We start from the raw sequence: 26,353 nt of genomic DNA, 5'->3' as shown, positions 1-26,353 counted from the left end.
AACATGAATGTGTCTAAAGTAGTATGTGTCATGGCTGTAAACAACTTAACATGAATGTGTCTAAAGTAGTATGTGTCATGACTGTAAATAACTAAACATGAATGTGTCTGAAGTAGTGTGTCATGACTGTAAATAACTAAACATGAATGTGTCTAAAGTAGTGTGTCATGACTGTAAATAACTAAACATGAATGTGTCTAAAGTAGTATGTGTCATGACTGTAAATAACTAAACATGAATGTGTCTAAAGTAGTGTGTCATGACTGTAAATAACTAAACATGAATGTGTCTAAAGTAGTATGTGTCATGACTGTAAATAACTAAACATGAATGTGTCTAAAGTAGTATGTGTCATGACTGTAAATAACTAAACATGAATGTGTCTAAAGTAGTGTGTGTCATGACTGTAAATAACTAAACATGAATGTGTCTAAAGTAGTATGTGTCATGACTGTAAATAACTAAACATGAATGTGTCTAAAGTAGTATGTGTCATGGCTGTAAACAACTTAACATGAATGTGTCTAAAGTAGTATGTGTCATGACTGTAAATAACTAAACATGAATGTGTCTAAAGTAGTGTGTCATGACTGTAAATAACTAAACATGAATGTGTCTAAAGTAGTATGTGTCATGACTGTAAATAACTAAACATGAATGTGTCTAAAGTAGTATGTGTCATGACTGTAAATAACTAAACATGAATGTGTCTAAAGTAGTGTGTCATGACTGTAAATAACTAAACATGAATGTGTCTAAAGTAGTATGTGTCATGACTGTAAATAACTAAACATGAATGTGTCTAAAGTAGTGTGTCATGACTGTAAATAACTAAACATGAATGTGTCTAAAGTAGTATGTGTCATGACTGTAAATAACTAAACATGAATGTGTCTAAAGTAGTGTGTCATGACTGTAAATAACTAAACATGAATGTGTCTAAAGTAGTATGTGTCATGACTGTAAATAACTAAACATGAATGTGTCTAAAGTATGTGTCATGACTGTAAATAACTAAACATGAATGTGTCTAAAGTAGTATGTGTCATGACTGTAAATAACTAAACATGAATGTGTCTAAAGTAGTATGTGTCATGACTGTAAATAACTAAACATGAATGTGTCTAAAGTAGTATGTGTCATGACTGTAAATAACTAAACATGAATGTGTCTAAAGTAGTATGTGTCATGACTGTAAATAACTAAACATGAATGTGTCTAAAGTAGTATGTGTCATGACTGTAAATAACTAAACATGAATGTGTCTAAAGTAGTATGTGTCATGACTGTAAATAACTAAACATGAATGTGTCTAAAGTAGTATGTGTCATGACTGTAAATAACTAAACATGAATGTGTCTAAAGTAGTGTGTCATGACTGTAAATAACTAAACATGAATGTGTCTAAAGTAGTATGTGTCATGACTGTAAATAACTAAACATGAATGTGTCTAAAGTAGTATGTGTCATGACTGTAAATAACTAAACATGAATGTGTCTAAAGTAGTGTGTCATGACTGTAAATAACTAAACATGAATGTGTCTAAAGTAGTGTGTCATGACTGTAAATAACTAAACATGAATGTGTCTAAAGTAGTATGTGTCATGACTGTAAATAACTAAACATGAATGTGTCTAAAGTAGTGTCTAAAGTGTCATGACTGTAAATAACTAAACATGAATGTGTCTAAAGTAGTATGTGTCATGACTGTAAATAACTAAACATGAATGTGTCTAAAGTAGTATGTGTCATGACTGTAAATAACTAAACATGAATGTGTCTAAAGTAGTATGTGTCATGACTGTAAATAACTAAACATGAATGTGTCTAAAGTAGTGTGTCATGACTGTAAATAACTAAACATGAATGTGTCTAAAGTAGTGTATCATGTGTCATGACTGTAAATAACTAAACATGAATGTGTCTAAAGTAGTGTGTCATGACTGTAAATAACTAAACATGAATGTGTCTAAAGTAGTATGTGTCATGACTGTAAATAACTAAACATGAATGTGTCTAAAGTAGTGTGTCATGACTGTAAATAACTAAACATGAATGTGTCTAAAGTAGTATGTGTCATGACTGTAAATAACTAAACATGAATGTGTCTAAAGTAGTGTGTCATGTGTCATGACTGTAAATAACTAAACATGAATGTGTCTAAAGTAGTATGTGTCATGACTGTAAATAACTAAACATGAATGTGTCTAAAGTAGTATGTGTCATGACTGTAAATAACTAAACATGAATGTGTCTAAAGTAGTATGTGTCATGACTGTAAATAACTAAACATGAATGTGTCTAAAGTAGTATGTGTCATGACTGTAAATAACTAAACATGAATGTGTCTAAAGTAGTATGTGTCATGACTGTAAATAACTAAACATGAATGTGTCTAAAGTAGTATGTGTCATGACTGTAAATAACTAAACATGAATGTGTCTAAAGTAGTGTGTCATGACTGTAAATAACTAAACATGAATGTGTCTAAAGTAGTATGTGTCATGACTGTAAATAACTAAACATGAATGTGTCTAAAGTAGTATGTGTCATGACTGTAAATAACTAAACATGAATGTGTCTAAAGTAGTATGTGTCATGACTGTAAACAACTAAACATGAATGTGTCTAAAGTAGTATGTGTCATGGCTGTAAACAACTTAACATGAATGTGTCTAAAGTAGTATGTGTCATGACTGTAAATAACTAAACATGAATGTGTCTGAAGTAGTGTGTCATGACTGTAAATAACTAAACATGAATGTGTCTAAAGTAGTGTGTCATGACTGTAAATAACTAAACATGAATGTGTCTAAAGTAGTATGTGTCATGACTGTAAATAACTAAACATGAATGTGTCTAAAGTAGTGTGTCATGACTGTAAATAACTAAACATGAATGTGTCTAAAGTAGTGTGTCATGACTGTAAATAACTAAACATGAATGTGTCTAAAGTAGTATGTGTCATGTTGTAAATAACTAAACATGAATGTGTCTAAAGTAGTGTGTCATGACTGTAAATAACTAAACATGAATGTGTCTAAAGTAGTATGTGTCATGACTGTAAACAACTAAACATGAATGTGTCTAAAGTAGTGTGTCATGACTGTAAATAACTAAACATGAATGTGTCTAAAGTAGTATGTGTCATGACTGTAAATAACTAAACATGAATGTGTCTAAAGTAGTATGTGTCATGACTGTAAATAACTAAACATGAATGTGTCTAAAGTAGTATGTGTCATGACTGTAAATAACTAAACATGAATGTGTCTAAAGTAGTATGTGTCATGACTGTAAATAACTAAACATGAATGTGTCTAAAGTAGTGTGTCATGACTGTAAACAACTAAACATGAATGTGTCTAAAGTAGTATGTATCATGACTGTAAATAACTAAACATGAATGTGTCTAAAGTAGTATGTGTCATGACTGTAAATAACTAAACATGAATGTGTCTAAAGTAGTGTGTCATGACTGTAAACAACTAAACATGAATGTGTCTAAAGTAGTATGTGTCATGACTGTAAATAACTAAACATGAATGTGTCTAAAGTAGTATGTGTCATGACTGTAAATAACTAAACATAAATGTATCTAAATTAGTGTGTGGGTGATGGCTGAAAATAACTAAACATGAATGTGACTAACGTAATACGTGTGATAAATGTGAATAATGAAACATGAATGTTACTTATTGAAAAATTGGTATATATATGTGTGTGTGTGTGTGTGTGTGTGTGGCGATATTTTATGGTGAACATGTTTTATAACTTTTGGTGTTTAATAGCCAGAATCATAGATACGTTATTTTTATAAATAAAAGTCTCATAAAGTATATATTTTCTTTTTCGTTGGATTGAAATTAGACGAGGGGTAGTGATTTATTTCATTTCAACACGTTATTTCTTGTATGCATTTTTAATACCTTCCAACTGACTCTTGGAACACACGATTTGAAAGTTTGATAGCGCAAAATATTTCTACAGATTTTAATGCAGTCTTTAAATAGTCCTCGCTCTGGTGTGAAGTGTGCATTGATTACTCTCTTTGTAAATACCACCAGTTTTGAAATGAAGAGAGAAATGAAGTAATCAAACCAGAAATATTGTATTACATTAATACAGAAATACTGTACTACATTCAAACCAGAAATACTGTGTTATATTCAAACCAGAAATACTGTATTACATTCTAGTCGTGTTACTGTCGCTTTACAACAAGAAATACAAACTAAAATTTCACAAAATACCGCAGCTGCACTTAAAATTGGTTAGTCAACGAATAACAAAATTCAGCTTAAAGTATACAATAGAAACAAAAATATATATAAACTTGTATCAGATTGAATAGAGATACTCAAGTATATAACTTTTTCACTGCAGTAGACTAGTGTTTTCTGAACGTTTTCCTTAAATACTCCTCTGGAAATACCAAAAAAATCTGATAGGTGCAGCACTTGTAAGAAAGTAACAATAAATACATACAAACACGGGCGCCTGAAAAAACAAAGATGATTTTCGATTGTATTCTTTAGGTTATGATACTAGCATTGTTATTGTAGCGTACCTTACTGTAATTATTTTAAAAAACAAATCCATAAGAGTAAGTTGTTGTTTTTGTACGACATACGCCACACCCCTGTGGCACATAAACATATCTGTGTTCTTCGATAGACTTGAGAAAGTCTCAGTGTTCCAGACAGAAATCAGAATTTTGTTTACTAGTGAGCCGAAGAGATAAAATAACCTTGAGATGATAAGCCTACTTTTTGTTGAGGTGGAAACGCAACAGACCACGTGATTACGGCAAAAACCAAGTGTGAAACTTATCTCTCATAAATACCCCCCCCCCCGAAAAAAAAAAAAAGAGAGAGAGAGAGAAAGATCACGTAAACAAATCATCTCCCACTTCAGACTTTCAGTGAGTAGCTGCATCGCTTAGAAACCGAATATTTATTAAACAGTTTCTGTTCTGAAAGTGTGTACACCGGTGGCTAAGAAATTCATCTTTCAACTTTGAGGCTCAGCAAATCAGAGAGAGAAGAAAGACTGTCACATGTAGTTTCGTTTACATGAAAACAAACTTTAAACTACGATGAGCTTGTAGTTTTGAATTTAATAAAAATAAATACAGTTATTCATTGACATAATGAATAAATACATAAAAAACTGAAGCCACTAAGCCCCATAAATTAAAAACATCCGAATTACTAAACCTGTATTGCATTTTCTAAATTCTTCGTTTTTTGAATTTCGCGCAAGGCCACACGAGGGCTATCTGCACTAGCCGTCCCTAATTTAGCAGTGTAAGACTAGAGGGAAGGCAGCTAGTCATCACCACCAACCGCCAATTCTTGCGATACTCTTTCACCAACGAATAGTGTGATTGACTGTCACATAATAACGTCCCCACGGCTGAAAAGGCGAGCATGTTTCGTGTAACGGGGATTCGCACCCACGATCCTCGAATTACAAGTCAAGCGCCTTAACTACCTGGCCATGTCAGACCGTTATTTACGGTGAGTAAATGGTGGATTTATTACCTAGAAAATTTGTGGTACTCAATTTTTACACTGAGTAAATTGATGGACTCAGTCAGTATCCAGTAAATTTCTGCTACTTTATTTTTATACTAAGTAAAGTGATGGATTTCGTATCCAACAAATTTCGTATTTGATTTTTACGCTGAGTAAAGGAACGAATATAATCAACCTGCAAGTTGATTATTAATTTAACTATTTCTGTTTCACAAGTATGGCTCGGCATGGCCAAGCGCGTAAGGCGCGCGACTCGTAATCCGCGGGTTCGCGCCCGCGTCGCGCTAAACATGCTCGCCCTCCCAGCCGTGGGGGCGTTATAATGTGACGGTCAATCCCACTTTTCGTTGGTAAAAGAGTAGCCCAAGAGTTGGCGGTGATGACTAGCTGCCTTCCCTCTAGTCTTACACTGCTAACACAGAGTGTTAGCACAGAATTGTTTGTTTGTTTCGGAATTTCGCACAAAGCAACTCGAGGGCTAGCACAGAGAGCCCTCGAGTAGCTTTGTGCGAAATTCCAAAACAAACAAACAATTCACAAGTATGTTAACTGTCTTTATGTTTACGTTGTAAAGAACATCTGAGTAGAAGTAAATAGGTAATACTATAACAAATATTAATGTATCTCGGAAAAAAATACGTGTAAGTAACAAGGTGTCCTCGATGGGTCATCCATAAGTTTGTAGATTTACAACACTAAAATCCAAAGTTCGACTCCACGAGGTGGACAGCGGGCCAGTGGCGTAGCTAGGGGGGAAGGGGCAAGGGAGTACATCTGTCCCCGGGGGTGGGAGGGCGCCAAATCGATGTTACATAATTAGGAATTATGGCTTGCATTTTGTCAAGAGGGGACGCGAAAACTGACTTTGTTCGCGGGCGCTGAAAACCCTAGCTACGCCACTGCAGCGTGCAGATACCCCCATTGTGTAGCTTTGCAACTTGTTTGTTATTAAGTTCGAAACTACTCCAAGAACTCTCTGTGTTCTGACCATCATGGGTATTGAAACCTGGTTTTCAACAGTATAAGTCGACAGACATACCACTGTGCCACTGGAAGGCTTGCAACAAGTAGCAAGGATAATAGTTAGGCCTAACGTCGATATCTCTAGGCTTTTAAGAAAATGTAAAAATACATTCTGCTATGATTCAATGAACGATCTAAAAGAAAGGGCGAAAATATTGGTCCATTGAATGTTCCAGAAATAATAATAAAGAACAAGTTGCAGTTAGTACAGTGAGTGGTTGGTTAGGACGAAGTTAGACATTTTCTCGTATCGGCTCTGTCGCTAAGGTTGAGATTTATTATTTGTTAATTTTGTATACTGACCAGAGGACAGGCGTCTAAGTAGTACTACTCGCCACCATAAGGGAGATGTGCGGTTCTTTGAACTAAATAACACGCCAATGGCACATGCGGACTTATGACGATGGAAACTGGGTTTCGATACCCATGGTGGACAGAGCACAGATAACCCATTGTGTAGCTTTGAGCTTCATTTCAGATAACAACAAATATATATACATAAAACAAAACCAACAGCTGTAAGCGTGTTGGCGTGTTTAATGACATTAATTGTGGGTTTCTGGACCTTAAGCTTACGGCCTAATACCTTAACTACTGGACATTAGCCTGTTATTTAAGCAGTTCCATCATGGCCATGTGGTTGGGCGCTCGACTCGCAATTTGAGGGTCTCAGGTTCGAATCCCCATCACACCAAACATGTTCGCCCTTTCATCCATGGGAGCGTTATAATGTAACTGTCAATTCCAAAATTCGTTAGTAAAAGAGTAGCCCAAGAGTTGTCGGTGGATGGTGATGACTAGCTGCTTTCCTCTAGTCTTACACTACTAAATTAGGGACGGGTAACGCAGATAGCTCTCGTGTAGCTTTGCACGAAATTCAAAAACTAAGAAACAAACAATTATCTAATTATTTAAATTTTGACCTATGTTATGCACATTTTGTAAATTATTTTTTGGTGTAGACTTAATGCAGTGTTTCTAAAAGTTTAAATAAAACTAATTGGATAATAGTTCCCTCAAATGTTACTCTGAAGCTACAAAAAAGTAATAATAAAAATGCGGGGGGGGGCACAGTTAATATACATACTTTTTATGTTGTTTTATTTTGGGGAAGGGAAATCTTTAAACTGTAAATATAATTTATAATGTTATTAAGCAAATAGTTTTTATAATTAGACGCAATGAAGTGTTGAGCGAAACTGGATAATATGAACGCTTTAAATCCGGTAGGAAGCATTAGAATATTATAAAACATTCAGAACAAACCAAATTTAATGTTTTTACTACAATATTAGATTTGATAGTCATTACAGATATATAAGGGAAGTTTAGGGTTTATATGAATTACTTGTATATTTCTGTTTTTATTACGTTTGTTTTATTTTGTATTTGTATTCACTGTTGTTGTGGAGTGGTATGTTAGTTTTAATCAGAGTCAGTTTCAGGCAGCGGCATGTCTGTGGACTCACAACTCTAGAATCCAGATTTCGATACCCATGGTGGGCAGAGTACAGATAGCCTATTGTGTTGCTTCATACCTTAGGCTAGATTTTTGAATTACTTAAACACGCACATTGAACAAAATACCACGGTTTCTAGTAAGCATTTACTTTCCCAAAGGGATGAATGTGGTCCAGTGATTACAATGATCCAGTGGTTAGAGTGACAAACAATGAGAGAGGTCGTGGGTGCATTAACACTCCTACGAAAAGACGTTTCTAGTCCTGATTTCTCCAAGCCCGTTCCCCTGGCTGTGGTTTAGCTAGATAGTAGATAGGGGCAGTGGGACTCTCGTTAATCCATTCATTAATGGATTTAAATGGCAATTTCATTTAAATACAAAATTATTAGCCTAATATTAATAACCTTTCAAGTTGCTCTGGGGCCTATTAGGCCCCACTTTTCGTAGGAGTGTTAAAAGAGCCATTATTCGATTAGAGGATCCCAAATTTTGGCGGTGGGTGGTGTTTATCACTTCAAAATTAGGAACGGCTGGCACAGAAGTTTCTCAAATAGTTGTGCGCAAAATTCAACAAACAAACTTTATCAGGTTTACTTGTGAGTTGTACTTCAAACAGTTTGGACAAGGAATTTGATTTTCGTGTCATTAAACAACGAAGCTGTGGAGTACTTGAACTTAACTTGATACCTTAAGCGCCTGGGGTCTATAAAAACACTCTCCAGGTCAATAAAGTAAAGAAGGGATGAAAACCAGCGAGATAGTTAATCTTTTTTAACATAAATTTGATATAAAACTTCTATTGATTTTTGCCCTTTCAAGTAGTTGCCTACTTCGACTATTTGCTACAGTTTGGCTTGGTGTGAAACACAAATTTATAGTTTTAGAAAATAACGCTTGAAATACCATTATGACACATTCACATATATATATGTGTACAAACTATGTATGAATTGGATTTTAACCAATATCATTAAGACATTTTAATTTCATTAGAATTTTATAGATTTGTTGAAGTCATTTTTTTTTAGATTTTAGCAGATTAATAAAATATAATTTAAAGCTTCAGCCCATAATTTGAAGTTCAACAGAAGCTTACACGATATACAATAAAAATATATTTGTGTATGTACCTATAATTTATGTACTATAAATAACAGTTGAGAATTTGTTTTAACACGTTCCAGTTAGATTAATTAAAAAAAAAAAACAAGAAGGAATTTTAACGCAGGTTTTCTTCATGTCAGATAAATTAAGCCTACAATTTAGAGTGCAGTGTCTGAAACGTGGCAAAAGGTTCAAGGTTATTGACGTTTGTTGTTTCAAACAAATACAAGAAAATGTAACACCAAAAAGAAAGTATTATAGTGAAACATGTCTTTTGTTAAAATATATTTCAGGTGTTATGTGTATATATATATAAATATATACATAAAGAGGAAAATAGTTCTAACGTTTTGTTTGTTTTCGATATTCGCGCAAAGCTACACAAGTATTATCTGCGTTAGCCGTCACTAATTTTCAAGTGATAAATTAGAGAGAAGGAATTTGTTAATAGGACCCACCGGCAACTGTGGAGTTAAGCTACTCACGTAGGGGGGTTGGACTTTCATTTTCAGTTTATTTTTGTTTTCAACACACCCACGGCCCCGAAGTGTGGCAAGCGATTTTGCGGCGAGAGGACACGAAGCACTCACAAGCCCAGGACGGTAGCTTTTAAGCCACGGCCGTCCCATGAATGAACAGAACTTACAAGTACTCGACATAATAACCTGATCCACATAAAGCTACCTTTAAAAAAATCCAAATTTCTATTAAAAACTTAGCAGTAAGTTCTTTAGCTTTCGTTCAGCATTGTTTGAAAAAAAAAGAGCTTAAAGGTAAAAAATAATTCCCACCATTCCCTGCTCATGTTACGAGCTTTTCTTCTTTACCTAACGTTTGTAATTCGTGATTTTTGGATCAGTCTGCGAAACATAAAACATTCAACTTTCGTGTTAGTTAAAAGACAATTAAAGCTCAATATTGTGATTGAGAAAACGTGATTCAACATATTTTTTAGTCACAACAGGAATACTTGGTTCATTTAATAATTGGTATAGGTGTCCCCTACCCAACGTATAAATACACGCATGTATTTGCATTGTACTGCTAAGGAGTCTTTAAGGCAAGGTTCAAAGCCATTACAAAATATTAAACACACTAAAAAATAACATTAGAATCAGTGTATTCTTCATAACGTTCCTGATTATTTTCGAAATAACAGGTTTTCTGACTTTGGGCAGAGAAAGTCAACAGAAATATGGAATGTGTTGTTTATTGAAAATTGTATTATCTAATCAGTTGTTTTAGCAATACACGATAATCTACAAAATAATGTCACTGTTTCATTTGATTAGGCTTAACGTGCACTATCTATCGGCACTCGCGCATCGAAATCGGGTCTTGCTAAATATTTAAGATTCATAGTAGGAAACCTGTTTCATCTCCAACACTCGAATTTAAAATAAAAAGTTGAAAACTTAAAATTGTTTCACAAGTGTATGTTTTTACAACCAGACAGTTAACAGTTAGAGTTTTAACACTTATTGTTTTATTAACAACAAAGGGAACGATACTCTTCTTTCCCCCTCATTTCGAGCGCTGCTCCCTCTTGAGATATTCGAGTACATTTCAAATAACCATTGAACAGCATTATGTACACATAAAATCTGCAGTGCTTTTTATTGATGACGGTTCTTAGGACAGAAGCACATTCTCAGTATGGGAACGGTTATCTACTATTTACAATTACACAAAGAAGCAGACGTGTTTTCAAAAAAACTGTTTGGTTGTTGATTTGTGATATACGCATTGCAGTTTGTGACACACAGAATGAGATGTGAAATCTGTTAATTTCTTCGAACTACGATCAGAGATATCCGCGTGATTGAAAAAATAATAAAATAAAACAACATCTATGAACTCTAAAAGTAATTAAATTCTTAAGTAACTAAAAATGTCACATTTTTTTGTATGTGAATTCACGATGCAAAATGATTATTACCTCATCCACATTTTTATTAGCCTGGTGCTGAAGTTGCTCCAGTTCCGTTGGTTCTCTAGGGCCATTTTGTACCGCTTCAGACATTGTGGCGCTTCGGTAGACGGATCAAACTGTAAAGCAAATAAAATAAAAATTACAATTTATGCTGTTTGATAATATTTATCTTTTATAAATCTCTATCAAAGCGTGTGTGTTTTCTTACAGCAAAGCCATATCGGGCTATCTGCTGAGTCCACCGAGCTCTATCAAAACACAGAAATATTTATAACATGAAAATTAGAATAAAATGGCACAAACTCAATATTTGACACAAAGACCAAAGCAAGTAAATACTAGAAAAATCTAGTAATGTCATAAACCTCTGGATAGTTCTAAAAATTTAGGAAGAAAAGCAAAAAGGAATATGTCGCGATACGTCAACCACTTTAACATTTACCATATCCCAAGATGACGAGGTATTTCGTCAACACTTAGAAGTTGTCAGAGGCTGGCATACAACTTACTAAATAATGATTTAGGCACTAGTTTATTATCAACTTTCGCGACTGTTGAGGACAATATTTCGTTAGTGAATTATAATTATTATAGAATTTATTTAAATCGTTTATAAAAAAGTATTAAATAAGAATTAATAATACAGTAATATATATATTTATTTTTAACTTTTAACTTCGATTATTTTATTATTTCTATTTGAACTAATTTTACTATCGTTCAGAACTGACAACCCGGTAAACTGGTTTACTTGTTCCTGAAGCGAGTAGTGTCTACAGTGTCATGGGAAGAAAACTACGCAACTTGTGAGTTATAGGAAAAAAGAATATAACACACATTTTTTTCAACAAAAGTAAAAAGACATTTGTTTTATAAAATCTAAAACAACTATCAGTGTAGCAACTGATTTAGTTAAATAATAATTGAAAAGTGTTTTGTTATACCAAAGCCACATCGAGCTAGCTATCTGCTGTGTTCGCCGAGAAGGATCGAACCCCTGATTTTAGCGTTGTAAATCCGTAGACTTACTGCTCTTCCAGCGGAGAACAAATTGAAAAGCAGACTTAAGCTTTAGGCCTACAAGTAATGTCTTGTTATTCCAGTAATCGCCTCCTTTCCAGAATTATATGTATTTAATTTGAGATTCGTAGTCAAAATGCATTTCTGTTTTTGTTGTTTTACATTTAAAGTTAAGATTTAAATTCAAAGATATATGTTTCAGAATACGTCAAAAAGTCACATATTCGTTTCAGTGCGATATTTTGATACAGTCGTTAATCAGCAAGCAGCTAGCTTGTTTAAACTACACCCACCTAACTAAACTACAATCGGTCTGCTGTTCAACGGCTTCAGTACCCGCTCATCTGGTTTTCCTTCTATCCCTTGTGGGCGTGAGTCCCAAAGGATATATTGTTCTACTTCTAAAGCTAGAGGGCGTGGCTTAATTCCAAGATAGCACAGTGAGTGTACATATTTCACATACTTGTGATCAACGTACCCCAAAAAATTACAACTCTTAATAATTGTTCAGATATTGTTTTCTTTTTACCATTCATTTGCACGTGTGCGTTTATAATACTACTCGTATATGAAAAATAAAAAAAAACTATTAAGAAATGAATTCAAACTGTAAAAATTGCATTATAAAAGGATAGAGCAACGAGTAGATAGTTTTACTTAAACTTGTATAAACTACATAAATGTTAAAAATAATTTCTTTGAACGGCCACTTTTGCTTAGTTTGTGTATTTATAAGATTTAATACATTTTGATTTTTTTCTTTTCACTTTTCGGGTTGGATTAGTAGAATCACTTGTTATTATATTGCTCTGAATTTTCCTCGCTGAGAGGTGGAGCAAAACAAAATTCAGTTATAAAATAATTTCTTCAGTTTTTAATGTTTTGATCATTCGTAAGTCACATCACCGAATACATCCGGAAGAGATATCGTTAGTTATATTGAATGTCGTGCAAAGATTCCCCAAGGATATCTGCTTTAGTCGTCCCTAATTTAGGAGTTACAGACTAGAGGGAAGGCACACAGTCAACACTGCCCACCACCAGCTCTTGTACTACTTTGATAATAGGATTGACTATCATATTATAATCTCCCCACAACTGATAAGACAAACATATTTGGTGATATGATTCATCCCGTAATCGATAGTTTGCGAGTTGAGTGCCCTAACCACTAAGCCTAATGGAAGAAAGCACCCTATCGATACTCCAGGCCATACCAGGTCTTCAGGAAAAAAACAACACGTAATAATACGAAATGTTTATTTTTTCTTAAGAATTTAGATGTATAATGTATTAATATAAGAAATATCCGGTCACTTCTTATTCGCAATCACAGCTCAATCACTTAGAACTTTGTTTTTCCTTCCTATTTTAAAAGAAGAGAACTAAAGAACAAATTGCGATGTTTCTTTTTCCAGGTTAAATAGAATTTATCCCATGGTATTCTACTACACCCCCACATGTCGAACAAAGAAGTCACTGAGAAAGTCGTGGGTTGTTAGACTACTGCTACTAACTTAGGAAGAGGGAGAAGTTGTGGGTGAGAGAAAATCTTCGCTTTTATATGTTGTTCTTGTTTGTTTGGTTCTTACAGAGGCAGGGCGTAGCCTAGCAATTAGCGTGCCAAAAATGTTTTCTTAATAACTTTAATACTTATAATTCGTGGAGTAAAATATTGCCTCTTTACATATATATATTCAGAAGCATTTAGAAATAACACACTACATATCATACAGCGTCAAAATTCTAAGCCTAAATACTGGTATTTTACTATCTCTTGTTAACAATTCTAAGCCTAAATACTGGTATTTTACTATCTCTTATAAGGTCATCAACAATTTTAAAATGCCTACAAAGTAAGTCTATTTCTCATTCTTCAGGCAACTACATTATATATACACATTTTTTAATGAACTGGTTTAGTAGATATACTTTTTTATACTGTTGAAATGTGAGTTATAAAGGTTCGGGAAAAAAACAACAACCCAAAATACAATAACAATGAAATAATAACTTGGTTTATTTCTTCCATCATATCTAATAGAGAAAACATAAAATGTGTAACAAAAACAACTTCAACACAGTTTCATGTGCACCAGTCTATTTGTACAGAGAAGGATGAAGCTACAGCCTGACAATGAAACAGTTTACACCACTGTCACGTGGTACAACATATCTTGAAAACCTTTTTTTTTCAAGCGGATGATATCAAGACCTAATATTTTGTTACTAACATTTACTTAGCTGGTATCGCTTACAAACTGTATACCATAGCCATGTGCTATAACATATGTATATATACAATGGTCAAGTGAAGCGAAGGATTCACTATGTGAACGCTAGTTTTCACACTTAAAATTCCAGAATACAGTGCGTCATTGATGCACTATGATAATCGGGTGTACTTAAGTCAACCAGAAAACTTGAAATTACGCTGATATTATCTCATGTATTTCTTCGTTACAAATGTCATGTTGTATCCCAGCTGTGGATATTAATGATAAATTCGTTGGATGTAATTCATCACAAAGCTAGAAAACGGGCTATCTGTGCTCTGCCCACCACGGATATCGAAACTTGCTTTCTAGCGTTATAAGTGTGCAGACATACCGCTGTGTCACTGGAGGTACTAATGGTAGAGTCTTTTATCCTTTCAATTTTAGATTTATGAAGTACACCAAATAAAATCGCTGTTTGTTTACCACATTTTGGGAGTTCGTCTTTCTCGCAGATTGATTTAAATGTTTATTAAGTTAGGTCATTATACCTTAACAAATGAATTTAACGCATTGAATTAAAATTTGAAACTGATGCAAATCATTTAGACCTACTGCTATTAACTGCCTTTTAAACATTTAGTATTTAATTAATTAATTGTTTCTGGAAGGAATGAATTAAAGTGAATTAGGTTCGCGCTAACTCTTGCCTATATCAACTTGGTAAATGTACGAGCGAAAGATGAGTCACATCAAAACCGACTTATGGCTGGACTTAAGCAGGTAATTTCTACCAAGACTGGTATTTAGAGTATACCTGCTGACGTATCTATTCAATGCACGGGGGAGAAAAGGGGCCACTGAATGCAACATAATGGAGACATATCTAAAAAGCGACTTCAACCCTACTCCTGTGTTTCTTGTCCGTACGTTCTAAGAGTATACGCAAGGTCTGGTGACAATCGGTCAAGCGGTTCACCAGTTATAAGCGAACACATTTGTAGAAACACAGAATTTTGTGAAATAAAGGTTTGGATAACTGGGATTTAGGAAGCAAGATCCGATCAAACTTGGCCTTTAAATGAGATTCAAACATAGAGATCCTGTCAAAGAAAACCTTCAAAACATATTAACGTGACTTATGAAAATTTGAATGCAAAATTATAATGTATGATACGAGAAAAATATCATGATCTATGTACACTTTATCAGCTGCACTTACTTACAAAGGTTCGGATCCCCATCATAACAAACATGCTTGCCTTTTCAGCCGTGGGGGCGTTATAATGCGACGGTCAATCCTACTATTCGTTAGTAAAAGAGTAGCCCAAGAGTTGGCGGTGGGTGGTGATGACTAGCTGCCTTCTCTCTAGTCTTACACTGCTAAAGTAGGGACGGCTAGCGCAGATAGCCCTCGTGTAGCTTTGCGCGAATTCAAAAAACAAATAAACAAACTTACAAATAATTGGATCAAGATTTGATGGAAAACTCACATGTCGTCTAATTACACATACATGTATATTTAACGTACTTATGACGAGCGTCATAAACATTTTTAGTGTTATATGCGTTTCGGTAGGAATTGTACTTTTAATGTTTTAACATTGGCTGTTGTCAAGAGTTTCCACCCGTTTCTCAGGTCCTCCACCCCCAAGTGGTACAGCAGTATGTCTCTTAGAATCCCGCTTTCTATACACGTGTTGGGCAAAGCACAAATAGCCTCTTGTGTTGCTTTGTGTTTAATTTTAAAACCTAAACTCAGGTTTTTAACCTTTCTAGAAGAAATTGGAATTTTGTAGCCACGCGAATTACTTTTCTACTTGTTAAAAACAACAACAAAATCATACATTGTTTTCAGATTTAATTCACATATAGAAACACCGATGTATACCCGGTAATGTAGTTTTACTATTGAACTACAGGCTGTCAGTAATATTTGAATAATGACTAGTTTTGAATTTCATAAACAGTTTTGATAAAATTTTGTTGTCCCCACAACAATGTGAATGTTTGGAAGCTTTGTGTTATTTAGCCACCAAAACTATCGAAAAAACAACAACAAGTACAATGAAGAGCCTTATACAAACACGAAACTTTCAGTGATTTTCTGTTTTACTTCAAAATCAGCTCAGCGCAAGTAATGAGAATACTTAGCTGCCAAGGTGATGTCGTGTCCAAATAAAACAAGGACTCTTCGCGCACACATGTGCGCACATATTAAAATTATATATATATATATACACGTGTATTTGGCACGACATGGCCAGGTGGATAAGGCACTCGACTCGTAATCTGAGGGTCGAGGGTTCGAATTTCAGTCGCACCAAACATGCTCACCCTATCAGCAGTGGGGGCGTTATAATGTGGTGGTCAATCCCACTATTTGTTGGTAAAAGAGTAGCCCAAGAAGTGGCAGTGTGTGGTAATGACTAACTCCTTCCCTCTGATCTTACACTAGCGCAGATATCCCTTGAGTAGCTTTGCGCGAAATTCAAAACAAACTAATATATATATTAATATATCCAGTACTACTGTATGTGAAAAATCTAAACAAAGAAACATATATGATGCACAGATATCTAACTTATATTTTAATTGTCTTTTCACAAATAATATGAAGTAACGTTAAATTTTATTCTTTCTTTGAAGTGAGTTTTGTTTACACTATTGGTTAAAATGTCTAACACGTATAATTTATACAGTATTGGAAATAATTATTGAAACGCAAAGGTGATATATATACTGGAGTCAGAAACATTGAGAACTTGCAGTTAAATGGTTGATTTGTTATTGATATAATATGTTATTATAGAAAGTAAAAAGGAACAGCGAATAGGTCGTAGAGTTCACTAATATTTTTTATTTGTTTTAAACGAAGGAATATACGAATATACCTTTTTATGTTCCCATACAGTGAAAATTTCTGTTCTAATTTATCCCCTCACTTCCGCCAAATTCTTTGTTGACATTTGACCTTTTCGTTACCTGTATACGTCCATACAGCCTTAGTTAGATTAATCTCGGGTTTTGGGGTAAGTTAAGCCAAGGGTTGAAGTTTTCCATTAGCTTAGTTTTCTTAACTTCCAAATAATTCTATTGCAACATGTACTGTACTTTAGGGATTTCCAATCAGTAATATGAACATGACTGCACCGATCAGGAATCAGGGTGCCATACATTTTGTTTAGATGTTTACAGCAGATGTTGCGGGTAGACCACAATAGTGGTTTCGTCTTTGTCACAGAAGAAGACCATCATTGACTGTTTCTAACACGCTCCCCAGTGACACAGCTGTATGTGTGCGGATTTACAACGCCAGAAACCGGGTTTCGGTACCAGGTGTAGGATATAAGAAGTTCGAAAAATGTTCCAAAACCTCGCATGTCTTCACTACTTTGTGGTAGTTAGGTTTGTTTCTGATGAAAAACAAACCCTATTTATGACGAGTTTTTCATCTTGATTGTCTATGTCGATGCTAAATATTATTGGTTGTTTAAACCTTACCATTTCAAGAGAGAGAGAAGTTAACGAATACAGAATTTCTCGAATATAAATGACCACTGTTAATGTCACATCAATCAATCAATAACGGTGATTCTTTGTTTGGTTGCAACGCCCCCACGGCTTAAAGGGCGAGCGTGTTTGGTGCGACGGGTATTTGAACCCGCGACCCTCAAATTACGAGTCGAACGCCTTAACCTACCTGGCCATGTTTGTTTGGAATTTCGCGCAAAGCTACACGAGGGCTAACGAATAGTGGGATTGACTGTCACATTATAACGTCCCCACGGCTGAAAGGGCGAACATGTTTGGTGTGAGGCGGACTCGAACCCGCGACCCTTGGCTTGTGAGTTGATGTCTTAACAACCTGGCCATGCCGGGCGTTGTGATTGTTGGCAAGAAAGAATTAGTTCGCGTGAACGACATTCTAAGTATAAAAGGTAATTGGGGTATGCGTTCTACATTGGCGTCCTCTATCGGTTTGGGACGGAAATTCATACCCATGAAGGTGTGATGAAAAAAAGAACTAGTTGAAACGCTAGTTGAAATAGCAAAAATACGTGCATCAGAAAGATTACACAGAGAGAAAGAGAAAGAAAACGATTGAACTAGAAAAAAATCTTGTCTGTCTATTCATTCATCTGTTGACTAAAAATAGATATTTACTGAAACCATGTGCAGTGAAGGTGTTTGTCTGTCTGGTAGTTGATGATTTACTGAAAATTCTACTGTACAAAGGATAAACGTCCTATGTTGAGAGTGTTAAACACTAAGGAAATTCTAATACAGATGAGCAGTAACACAAGACAGTACATTTGATTAATACATAATTGAACCGACAGAGGGAGAACCTGAAGACGAATAGCATTATTATTTACCCCAAACTAATATTTTGGGCAAAAGTAAAAAAAGTAACAAGTTTCTCTGTTATCCATTTTGTCATGTCACTGTTCAAAGAGGATAAAACATATCACAAATATGAGAAATACAAACCTAATCTTATTTTTAGCAAAATATTGATTTTTAGCCTAACAATTAAGGGGAATTAACTCATTTTGTAAACAGAAAATAAATTCAACCTTCAACTGGTACTAACTTTCTCTCATTTCTGGTTGGATTTTTTGCTTGGGGGAAGGGAAACAAGTCTACGAGAAGGCTTCTCTGAGTTAGTCATCCTAACATTGGACTGATAAATTAATCAACAGCCCGACTAAATTTTGGGGTAGCGTAGTAGAATAATTGGTTTTGACTGTTACTCTCATAATACACTCGCGGCCCCAAAATGCTGAGCGAGATTTTGCGACAATGAGATTCGAACCATTGGCTTTTGGATTCACTGATGCTAATTACTAGGTCATGACTAGCCCAGAAAGTAATCAATATACATTATTGCACATATTATAAAAAAAAGTTAATTTCTAGATAAATTATCTCATAAGTTTATTTACTTTTTTTTTTATCTCGCGCAAAGCTAAACGAGGACTATTCGCGTAAACAGTGAAAGACTAGAGGAAAGACAGCTAATTATCACCACCCAATATCAACTAATTATCACCACCCAATGTCAACTCTTGCGCTATTTCTTTTACCAACCGATACTGGGATTGACCATAACCGTATAACACATCCACGGCTGAAAGGGCAAACATGTTTGGTGGGTCGGGGATTCGAACTCGCGACCCTCAGAATGCGATTCGAGCGCCCTTCCTCACTTTTAAATAGAGTATAAAGTCCCACTAAATCCGACTCTCAGATTCGTTGTCACTTTTCTTTTAGTTCTTCTAGCTAGCTAACCTACGCCTTAACTAACATCTCCCTTTCAAAAATCAGGGGTTCGATTACCCTTGGCGCACTCAGCAGATAGCCTTATGTGGCTTCGCTATAAGAAAACACACACACACACACACCCTCCAAAAATCTAAATTTTTCATAACACGTTTCTAATTGTATACACCTTAACACTCTTATAATGGTTAAGATTTTGTATTTTTAAGTATTCACGGAGAATACTTCATCACGTAGAATACTAGCTAATACCCGGAACGTTTTCATGAATATTAAGTTTAAATATAATATTAGTGGGAGGAGTCTCGCCTTGTACTATTCCTATTTTTATAGGAATATTCCGGGTGACAGTGATTGTGACGTACGTGTTTCTTGAAAGTTTAACGTACAAGGAACCTCATTCCTACACGAATTTTATCTACAACTAACTAAGTAAGTCAGAAGTAGCAAAAACAAGTCAGAGCAAATTATAGTTATTTATTGCTAGCTTTTCTGCATTTCTAGTGGCTTGACGTTTACTTCACGTGATCTTAAAATTTAAAAAAAAAAATTAATAATATAATTTTGTACAATAAACAATAACGAACGAAAAATTTAAGGGATTTTCACACAATGGACTTCACACAATGAATTTTCAAGCCATTGTTTTCTTCTGCTTCTAACATCTTCTAACCCGAAATCGTCGCGGTCGTGTTACATTTGTTACAGAAATTGAAAACTTGGTTCGTTGGGATTATTTTATTTTATATACTAGAGAATTTATTATTTTATTTTAAAAACATTTACTCGACCTGTCTTCTTGTGTGATAATGTTGTCAAGCGTTTCTAGTTGTTTTCAGTAAACAGATAGAAGGAAAACTAAGCTATGAATGTTTTTCTTTTTTGCTGGTCTTATGAGAAAAAAAAATCTATCTATCAAATAGGTTTAACATTTATCTACAAATATCCATAGCTTCATTTTATAACTTTTTTGAAATTTTGAAATTTCTTTACTGTTTTCGAAATTTAAGAAAAAAATTAATATTGTAGCACTGATAATAAAAACTAAACATTAAATAACTGAAAGACAAAATATTTCCTGTCACACAAACAAACACTCCCATAGTAACGTACACTTTGTTTGTTTTGAATTTCGCGCAAAGCTACTCAAGAGCTATCTGCGTTAGCCGTTCCTAATTTAGGAGTGTAAGACCACAGGGAAGGCAGCTAGTCATCACCACTCACCGCCAACTCTTTTACCAATGAATAGTGGGATTGACCATAACATTATAATGCCCCCACGACTGAAAGGGCGAGCATGTTCGAACCCGCGACCCTCGGATTACGAGTCGAATGCCTTAAACCACCTAGCCATGATGGGCCCAGTAAGGTACAGGGAATAGTCACACTGTAACTTGGATAACCTAGCTTTTGTTAAATATTACTTTCAAAGTTCAGGCGTTAGGTCCCGTGGGTCGTTGTTTTAGTTGACGAGCTTTGATACTTCCCTTCATCTTTCTTGGTTTTTAATTTTTAACCAAACCGTTGTTAATCTAGCAAGAACCACCATCAAGTAAAAGGAAGATTTTTTTACAAACTGAATGTACAAACATATGTACATTTTTTAAAAGCTCTTGAAGTCATATTATTTCTTTCACTTAACGAACGCCAACGTATATATCTCAATCACAATCACAACTTACAATGTCCTTTATTGGTCAGAAGACGGCTGCAATTACTTCAGTGCTATTTTAGGATTCTGCCGTAAGAGTTGTGCATGTCTCGATCAATAGACTTTAACAAACCTCGAGTTAATTACTGAGTTCATTGAGTCAGACAAGAATGCGCATGTTTGACACTAGGCGGAAGTAAAATCGTATTAAACGGTTAGTTTTTTTTTTGTTAATAATGTTTCCTGCGCTGTACCCACCACTGATATCGAACTTGTTTTTAGCATTAAAAGCCCTCAAACGATATCCCTGAATAATCGAAGGTGGAAAGAGAGGGTTGAACTGCAAAGTAAGATTTTTTTCTTTCAATTTTGCGTGATGATGGAATGAAATTTCACGATTAATCTATTAGAAGAGTGATTTTTCTTTAATTTAATCAACGAAACGTGATTTCTTGGACAGGAATTTGACATATTTTAAAGTATGCTCACGATTTCCGAAAGGGTGCGTTAAATAGCGATGAAATTAGATAGAAATAAATTAGTTTCACTTGCAAGAACTTGTTACTGCAGCTCGTGTTATTTGTGATATCCTAGAAAAAAATCATCATGTATAATACATAAATACGCAGAAGAAATTAGCGTTATATGATTCTAGTTATTATTGTTGTCAAGGTGACTCGTTTGATTATAAGTTTTTATTTTCAATACCCTTATCTGAAAACAATAACACCAAAAATGTACGACTTTCAGTCTGCGAATAAGCTTTCAATGTATTGTTTGACAGGTAGCTGTGATAAGACCTGGATACTATAATTAAGTGGATATTCCTATAATATTTCACGAGTACAGCAATGCTATGAATACCTTTAATTTAATACAGGTGAGGCGTTAAACTAACCCTAATCTACAGAATGATTGTAGTTTAAGTACACCAGAGACGTCTTATTACATATACTCTTTTGTTTTTTTCAGTCTTTCGCTTTAATATATCTAACACAAATACTTTCTACAAGGCAGCTCTATGTACATGAAGCACTGACAGGTTACAAGAATTTCTCCGTATGCTGTGGCTTGTGCGCATCTTTGTTTTTTTTAGAGTTTCAAATCAATACAGAAAAAAATACTGCTCAGCGCAACATTCAAATAATATAAGTTGTTTCTTATAGACAAGTCACTTAAATAGAAATTTGGCATTAAAATTGTTTTAAAGAATGAAGGCTTTTATGATTAGTACAGAACACAAAAAATGACGTATCTGTAGCAGTAAAGTTGCTAAATGCAGATGAAATTAAATGAATACACACATACATACACACGTATAGATTGTTCGAACACGGCCCTGTATCTGGCAACATGCCAAGAGGTACGAACAGTTTCTCCATTGGCTGCGTTGGATCGAAGTGATGGATTTTTGTAAATCCATACGCCATACGTATTCGTTTTATCATCAGCGTTATTTCTAAAGTTAAACAACTCAGACAAGCAAATTTTAATCAGTAGTCGAAACGCTGTTTTTTTTTTTTTTCGTTTTTGTTTCAATTCCACTTATATCGAACTAATTTATTTTTCTATCACAGTATGTAAGGAGGCAAGTTGTTCAGGTTTGTTCATAAATCTGTGTACTGATTATAATGTTTAGAAACCTCTACACAACAGATCAAGCGTGTTTAGATAACACCCAATGACAGTTATTTGCTTCTATCAGATTAAGAGCAAAGCTGTTATAAGTGGATCAAAGCTTAACACGAAGCAGTCGGGAAAAAAAATTAACGAAGACGTTAATTGTAATGAGCATGTATTTAGGTTTAGGGTTAAGAAACAATGCTTTTTTGAAAGATATTTCGTAGAACCTATAAAAAACCAGTACAATTTGTGATTCTAAGGAGTATATAATGAGAAACGCAGGTGCTGTTTTAACTATTATGCAAGTTAACGGGGTATCTAACAAACGTTCATTTCGCCTTTTTTTAGTACTTAAAAGTAAAAACATAAAATTTTTCAATTTTTTGCTATAACGCAGGTGGAAAGAGCGCTTAATAAACTTTTACTGTGCTTTGTTTTGGACTTTTACTTGCTTTGTTTTGGAATATTTAGAGATAAGCATGTAAACTTCTACTATAACACAGGCGAGTGGAATAGCTAACAAAAGTTTACTGTATTTGTTTGGAATACTTAGAAGTACACGAGCTAATTTTTACTTGAATGTAGAGAGAGAGTAGTTAGAAAAACTTACTGTACTTTTTTACACTTAAAGGTAAATAGATACATTTTTACTGTAACACTGTTTGGTAGAGGTGTTAGTAATCTTTGCTGTGCTTGTTCTTGGGTACTTAGAAGAAAACACGTAAACTTTTACTGTAACACAGGTGAGTAGAGTTGCTAAAAACACTTGAACTGTGATTTTTTTGGAATGTTTAAACAAACATTCATAGATAAATTTCTGCTATAACACAATTTATAAAAGTAGGTAATAAACTTTTACCGAAAGTACTTCATGTAACAATGTACTTAATTAGAGGATTTCAAGTGTAAAGTCGTATTTCGAGTAATGAATTGTATTAATAGTTTCTCAGTCACGTAGGAACATTCAGATACCGTTTTATTGTAAAACAGTATATATGATTACAGTTTAATTAAAGATAAAATACACATGAAAGGTCAGTAGGTTAGAACATTTATGACAGAAACAAGAACATGCTTATCACAGAAAAAAAAAAAACCCCATTATAATAGCAATTAACATTTGAATAACAAATAAGAAAATGTAACGTGATTTTTGCTTTGGTTTGCCTAGTTTGGTGATACTAATACATATATATATATATATATTTTTAGTGACACGATTTTTTAAATTACATTAAAACTTAAAATCGCTTTTAGAAAAATTGATGACCATTGTTTCATTGTTGAATAAAAATAGTTAAGATGGATTGCGAAATAATTTGAATGATTATTTACGAACCTTTTACAATAAAAATAGAAGCTGAACACTATTATGCCAGATGAAATGTTTTATCCTGAACAATGTTTGTTTGAATTTCACGCGAAGCTACAAGAGGGCTACTTTCGCTACCCGTCTCTAATTTAGCAGTATAAGACTAGAGGAAAGATAACTAGTCATCACCACCCACCGCCAACTCTTGTGCTTCTTTTTTACCAACGAATAGTGAGATTGACTGTATCATTATAACGCCCCACAGTTGAAAGGGTGAGGGTGTTTCGTGTAACGAGGATTTGAACCCTTGATCCTCAGCTTACGGGTCGAGCGCCTTAACCACTTGGCCATGCCAACCCCTAAATGTTGCTATCCTATATGTATTGCCGTTCTAAAAGCTACCATGTTCTGGATAACGACATGTTTTGAGTTATGTAAATGCTACAACATTTGAGAAATACAGAATAAGCAAGAACAAAAAAGCAACTGAACAAATTTATCAAAATTACAAATGAATGTAGTGGAATAATGTATCGATGGGATTTTAAGGTTGGTGAGCGATGCTCAAAATCAGCGGACATTGGTCAAGACCACCGTATTTAACAAGCTTTTCACCTGTCTTATGTTTATGGCAAAATTATCATGACTAGATATTTTCGTCTCTAGTTTTAAACTTCTGATCAGAGGAAAGACGGAAAATCAACAATAATCTACTATCCGCGTTAAGGGATTGGCTGTTACACTTATAACACACAGACAGCTGGAGGTGAGGAAAATATTTTACTTTATCGCACCGATGCGAACCCGCTTTGCCAGATCCTAAATCCAGAGCTCTATCACAGGGTCAACCCGCGTTCCGATTTCGTTTGTTCCATATCTTTGAAACGTTCTGAAAGTTGTAATTTTACCTAAGAAACTAATTCAAGACCGTTTCGTGCTACGCTAGAAGTCTTTGCTGTTCCTATGCTCCTCTTCCCCTGCCTTGATCTACGTGTAAATTTGGTTTGTTTTTGAATTTCGCGCAAAGCTACACGAGGGCTATCTGCGCTAGCCGTCCATAATTTGGCAGTGTAAGGCTAGAGAGAAGGCAGTTAGTCATTACCACCAACCGCCAACTCTTAGGCTACTATTTTATCAACAAATAGTGGGATTGACATTGTAACGCCCCTATAGCTGAAAGGGCTAGCATGTTTGGTATGACAGGGATTCGAATCCGAGATCCTTAGATTATGCTACGTGTAGGTGTGACTTCCAAACAGAAACAGATTTACCTTCTTTTATATTAATAAAGTTTATGAGTATTTTAATGACCAATCTTGAAATATGTTAAACAAAACTGATTCAAAAATGGACAAATAGGAAATAATACAGATGAGTAAGCAGAAAAAATATGAAATAGAATTTGCCATATTTATCAAACTTTCATTAAAAAAAACAACGCTAAACAGCACGATGCGTCGGTTGATCAAATCGATATATAAAAACGTTTCCATGACGCATTGTAGTGCAGTAATATTTATGTCGACGCTAATGGAAATAAAAATAATCCATCATTATGCCTCATGTGGTTATTTTTTTTATCAACTGACGTCAATCAGTCATTTCAGAAATTATTCGATAGGCTACTTCGAGAGTAAAAATGCCGGCAAAAACATATACAAAGTACTTCAAAACAAACTAAAGTTAACAAGCACACGCAGTTGAATTACACTTGTTTTTATAAAACTGTGAAATGTTTGGAAGACATCTGAAATACCAGGGTAAATTACTCTAGAAAGAAAAAAACAAGCGTCTAGATAGAATGTATAACAGTTAAAGAGTTGGATTTGAATTTCGCGCAAAGCTACTCTAGGGCTATCTGCGCTAGCCGTCTCTAATGTAGTAGTGTAAGACTAGAGGGAAGGCAGCCAGTCGTCACCACCCATCGCCAACTCTTGGGCTACTCTTTTACCAACGAATAGTGGGATTCACCGTCACGTTATAACGCCCCCACGGCTGAAAGGGCGTGCATGTTTGGTGCGACGGGGAACAGTTAAAGAAATCACACAAGATATTTGTAAGTAAGTCAATGTGGAAAAGTATGCTGAAGCATTATTATTCTTTTAGAATGTTTAGAATTTTGGAGACATTTGGAGTGTCTTATTATTTCTGAAGAATTAACACACCAGAAAAATTTAAACGT

The 26,353-nt window shown here is 34.6% G+C and overlaps 1 protein-coding gene and 1 long non-coding RNA gene across 3 annotated transcripts in view; one reads left to right on the top strand and one right to left on the bottom strand.

Annotated features, from left to right (window-relative positions):
- LOC143228384 (synaptosomal-associated protein 25-like) overlaps positions 1–26,353 on the bottom strand; it is a 157,695-nt gene that overhangs the window by 117,335 nt on the left and 14,007 nt on the right. For both annotated transcript variants that reach the window (XM_076459668.1, XM_076459663.1), the window contains exon 2: positions 11,070–11,179. In XM_076459668.1, the coding sequence (XP_076315783.1) occupies positions 11,070–11,153 (84 nt within the window). In that variant the 5' untranslated portion in view covers positions 11,154–11,179. The remainder of the gene's footprint in view (positions 1–11,069; positions 11,180–26,353) is intronic.
- Positions 13,048–26,353, top strand: part of LOC143228433 (uncharacterized) — a 33,576-nt gene continuing 20,270 nt past the window's right edge. The window contains exons 1-2 of the long non-coding RNA XR_013015330.1: positions 13,048–13,325; positions 13,502–13,623. This is a non-coding gene — a long non-coding RNA (uncharacterized LOC143228433). The remainder of the gene's footprint in view (positions 13,326–13,501; positions 13,624–26,353) is intronic.

Source organism: Tachypleus tridentatus, chromosome 1, assembly GCF_004210375.1.
Source record: "Tachypleus tridentatus isolate NWPU-2018 chromosome 1, ASM421037v1, whole genome shotgun sequence".
NCBI classification, from domain to species: domain Eukaryota; kingdom Metazoa; phylum Arthropoda; class Merostomata; order Xiphosura; family Limulidae; genus Tachypleus; species Tachypleus tridentatus.
Note: the sequence above shows the minus strand (reverse complement) of the source record. Positions and strands in the feature narration are given on the sequence as shown.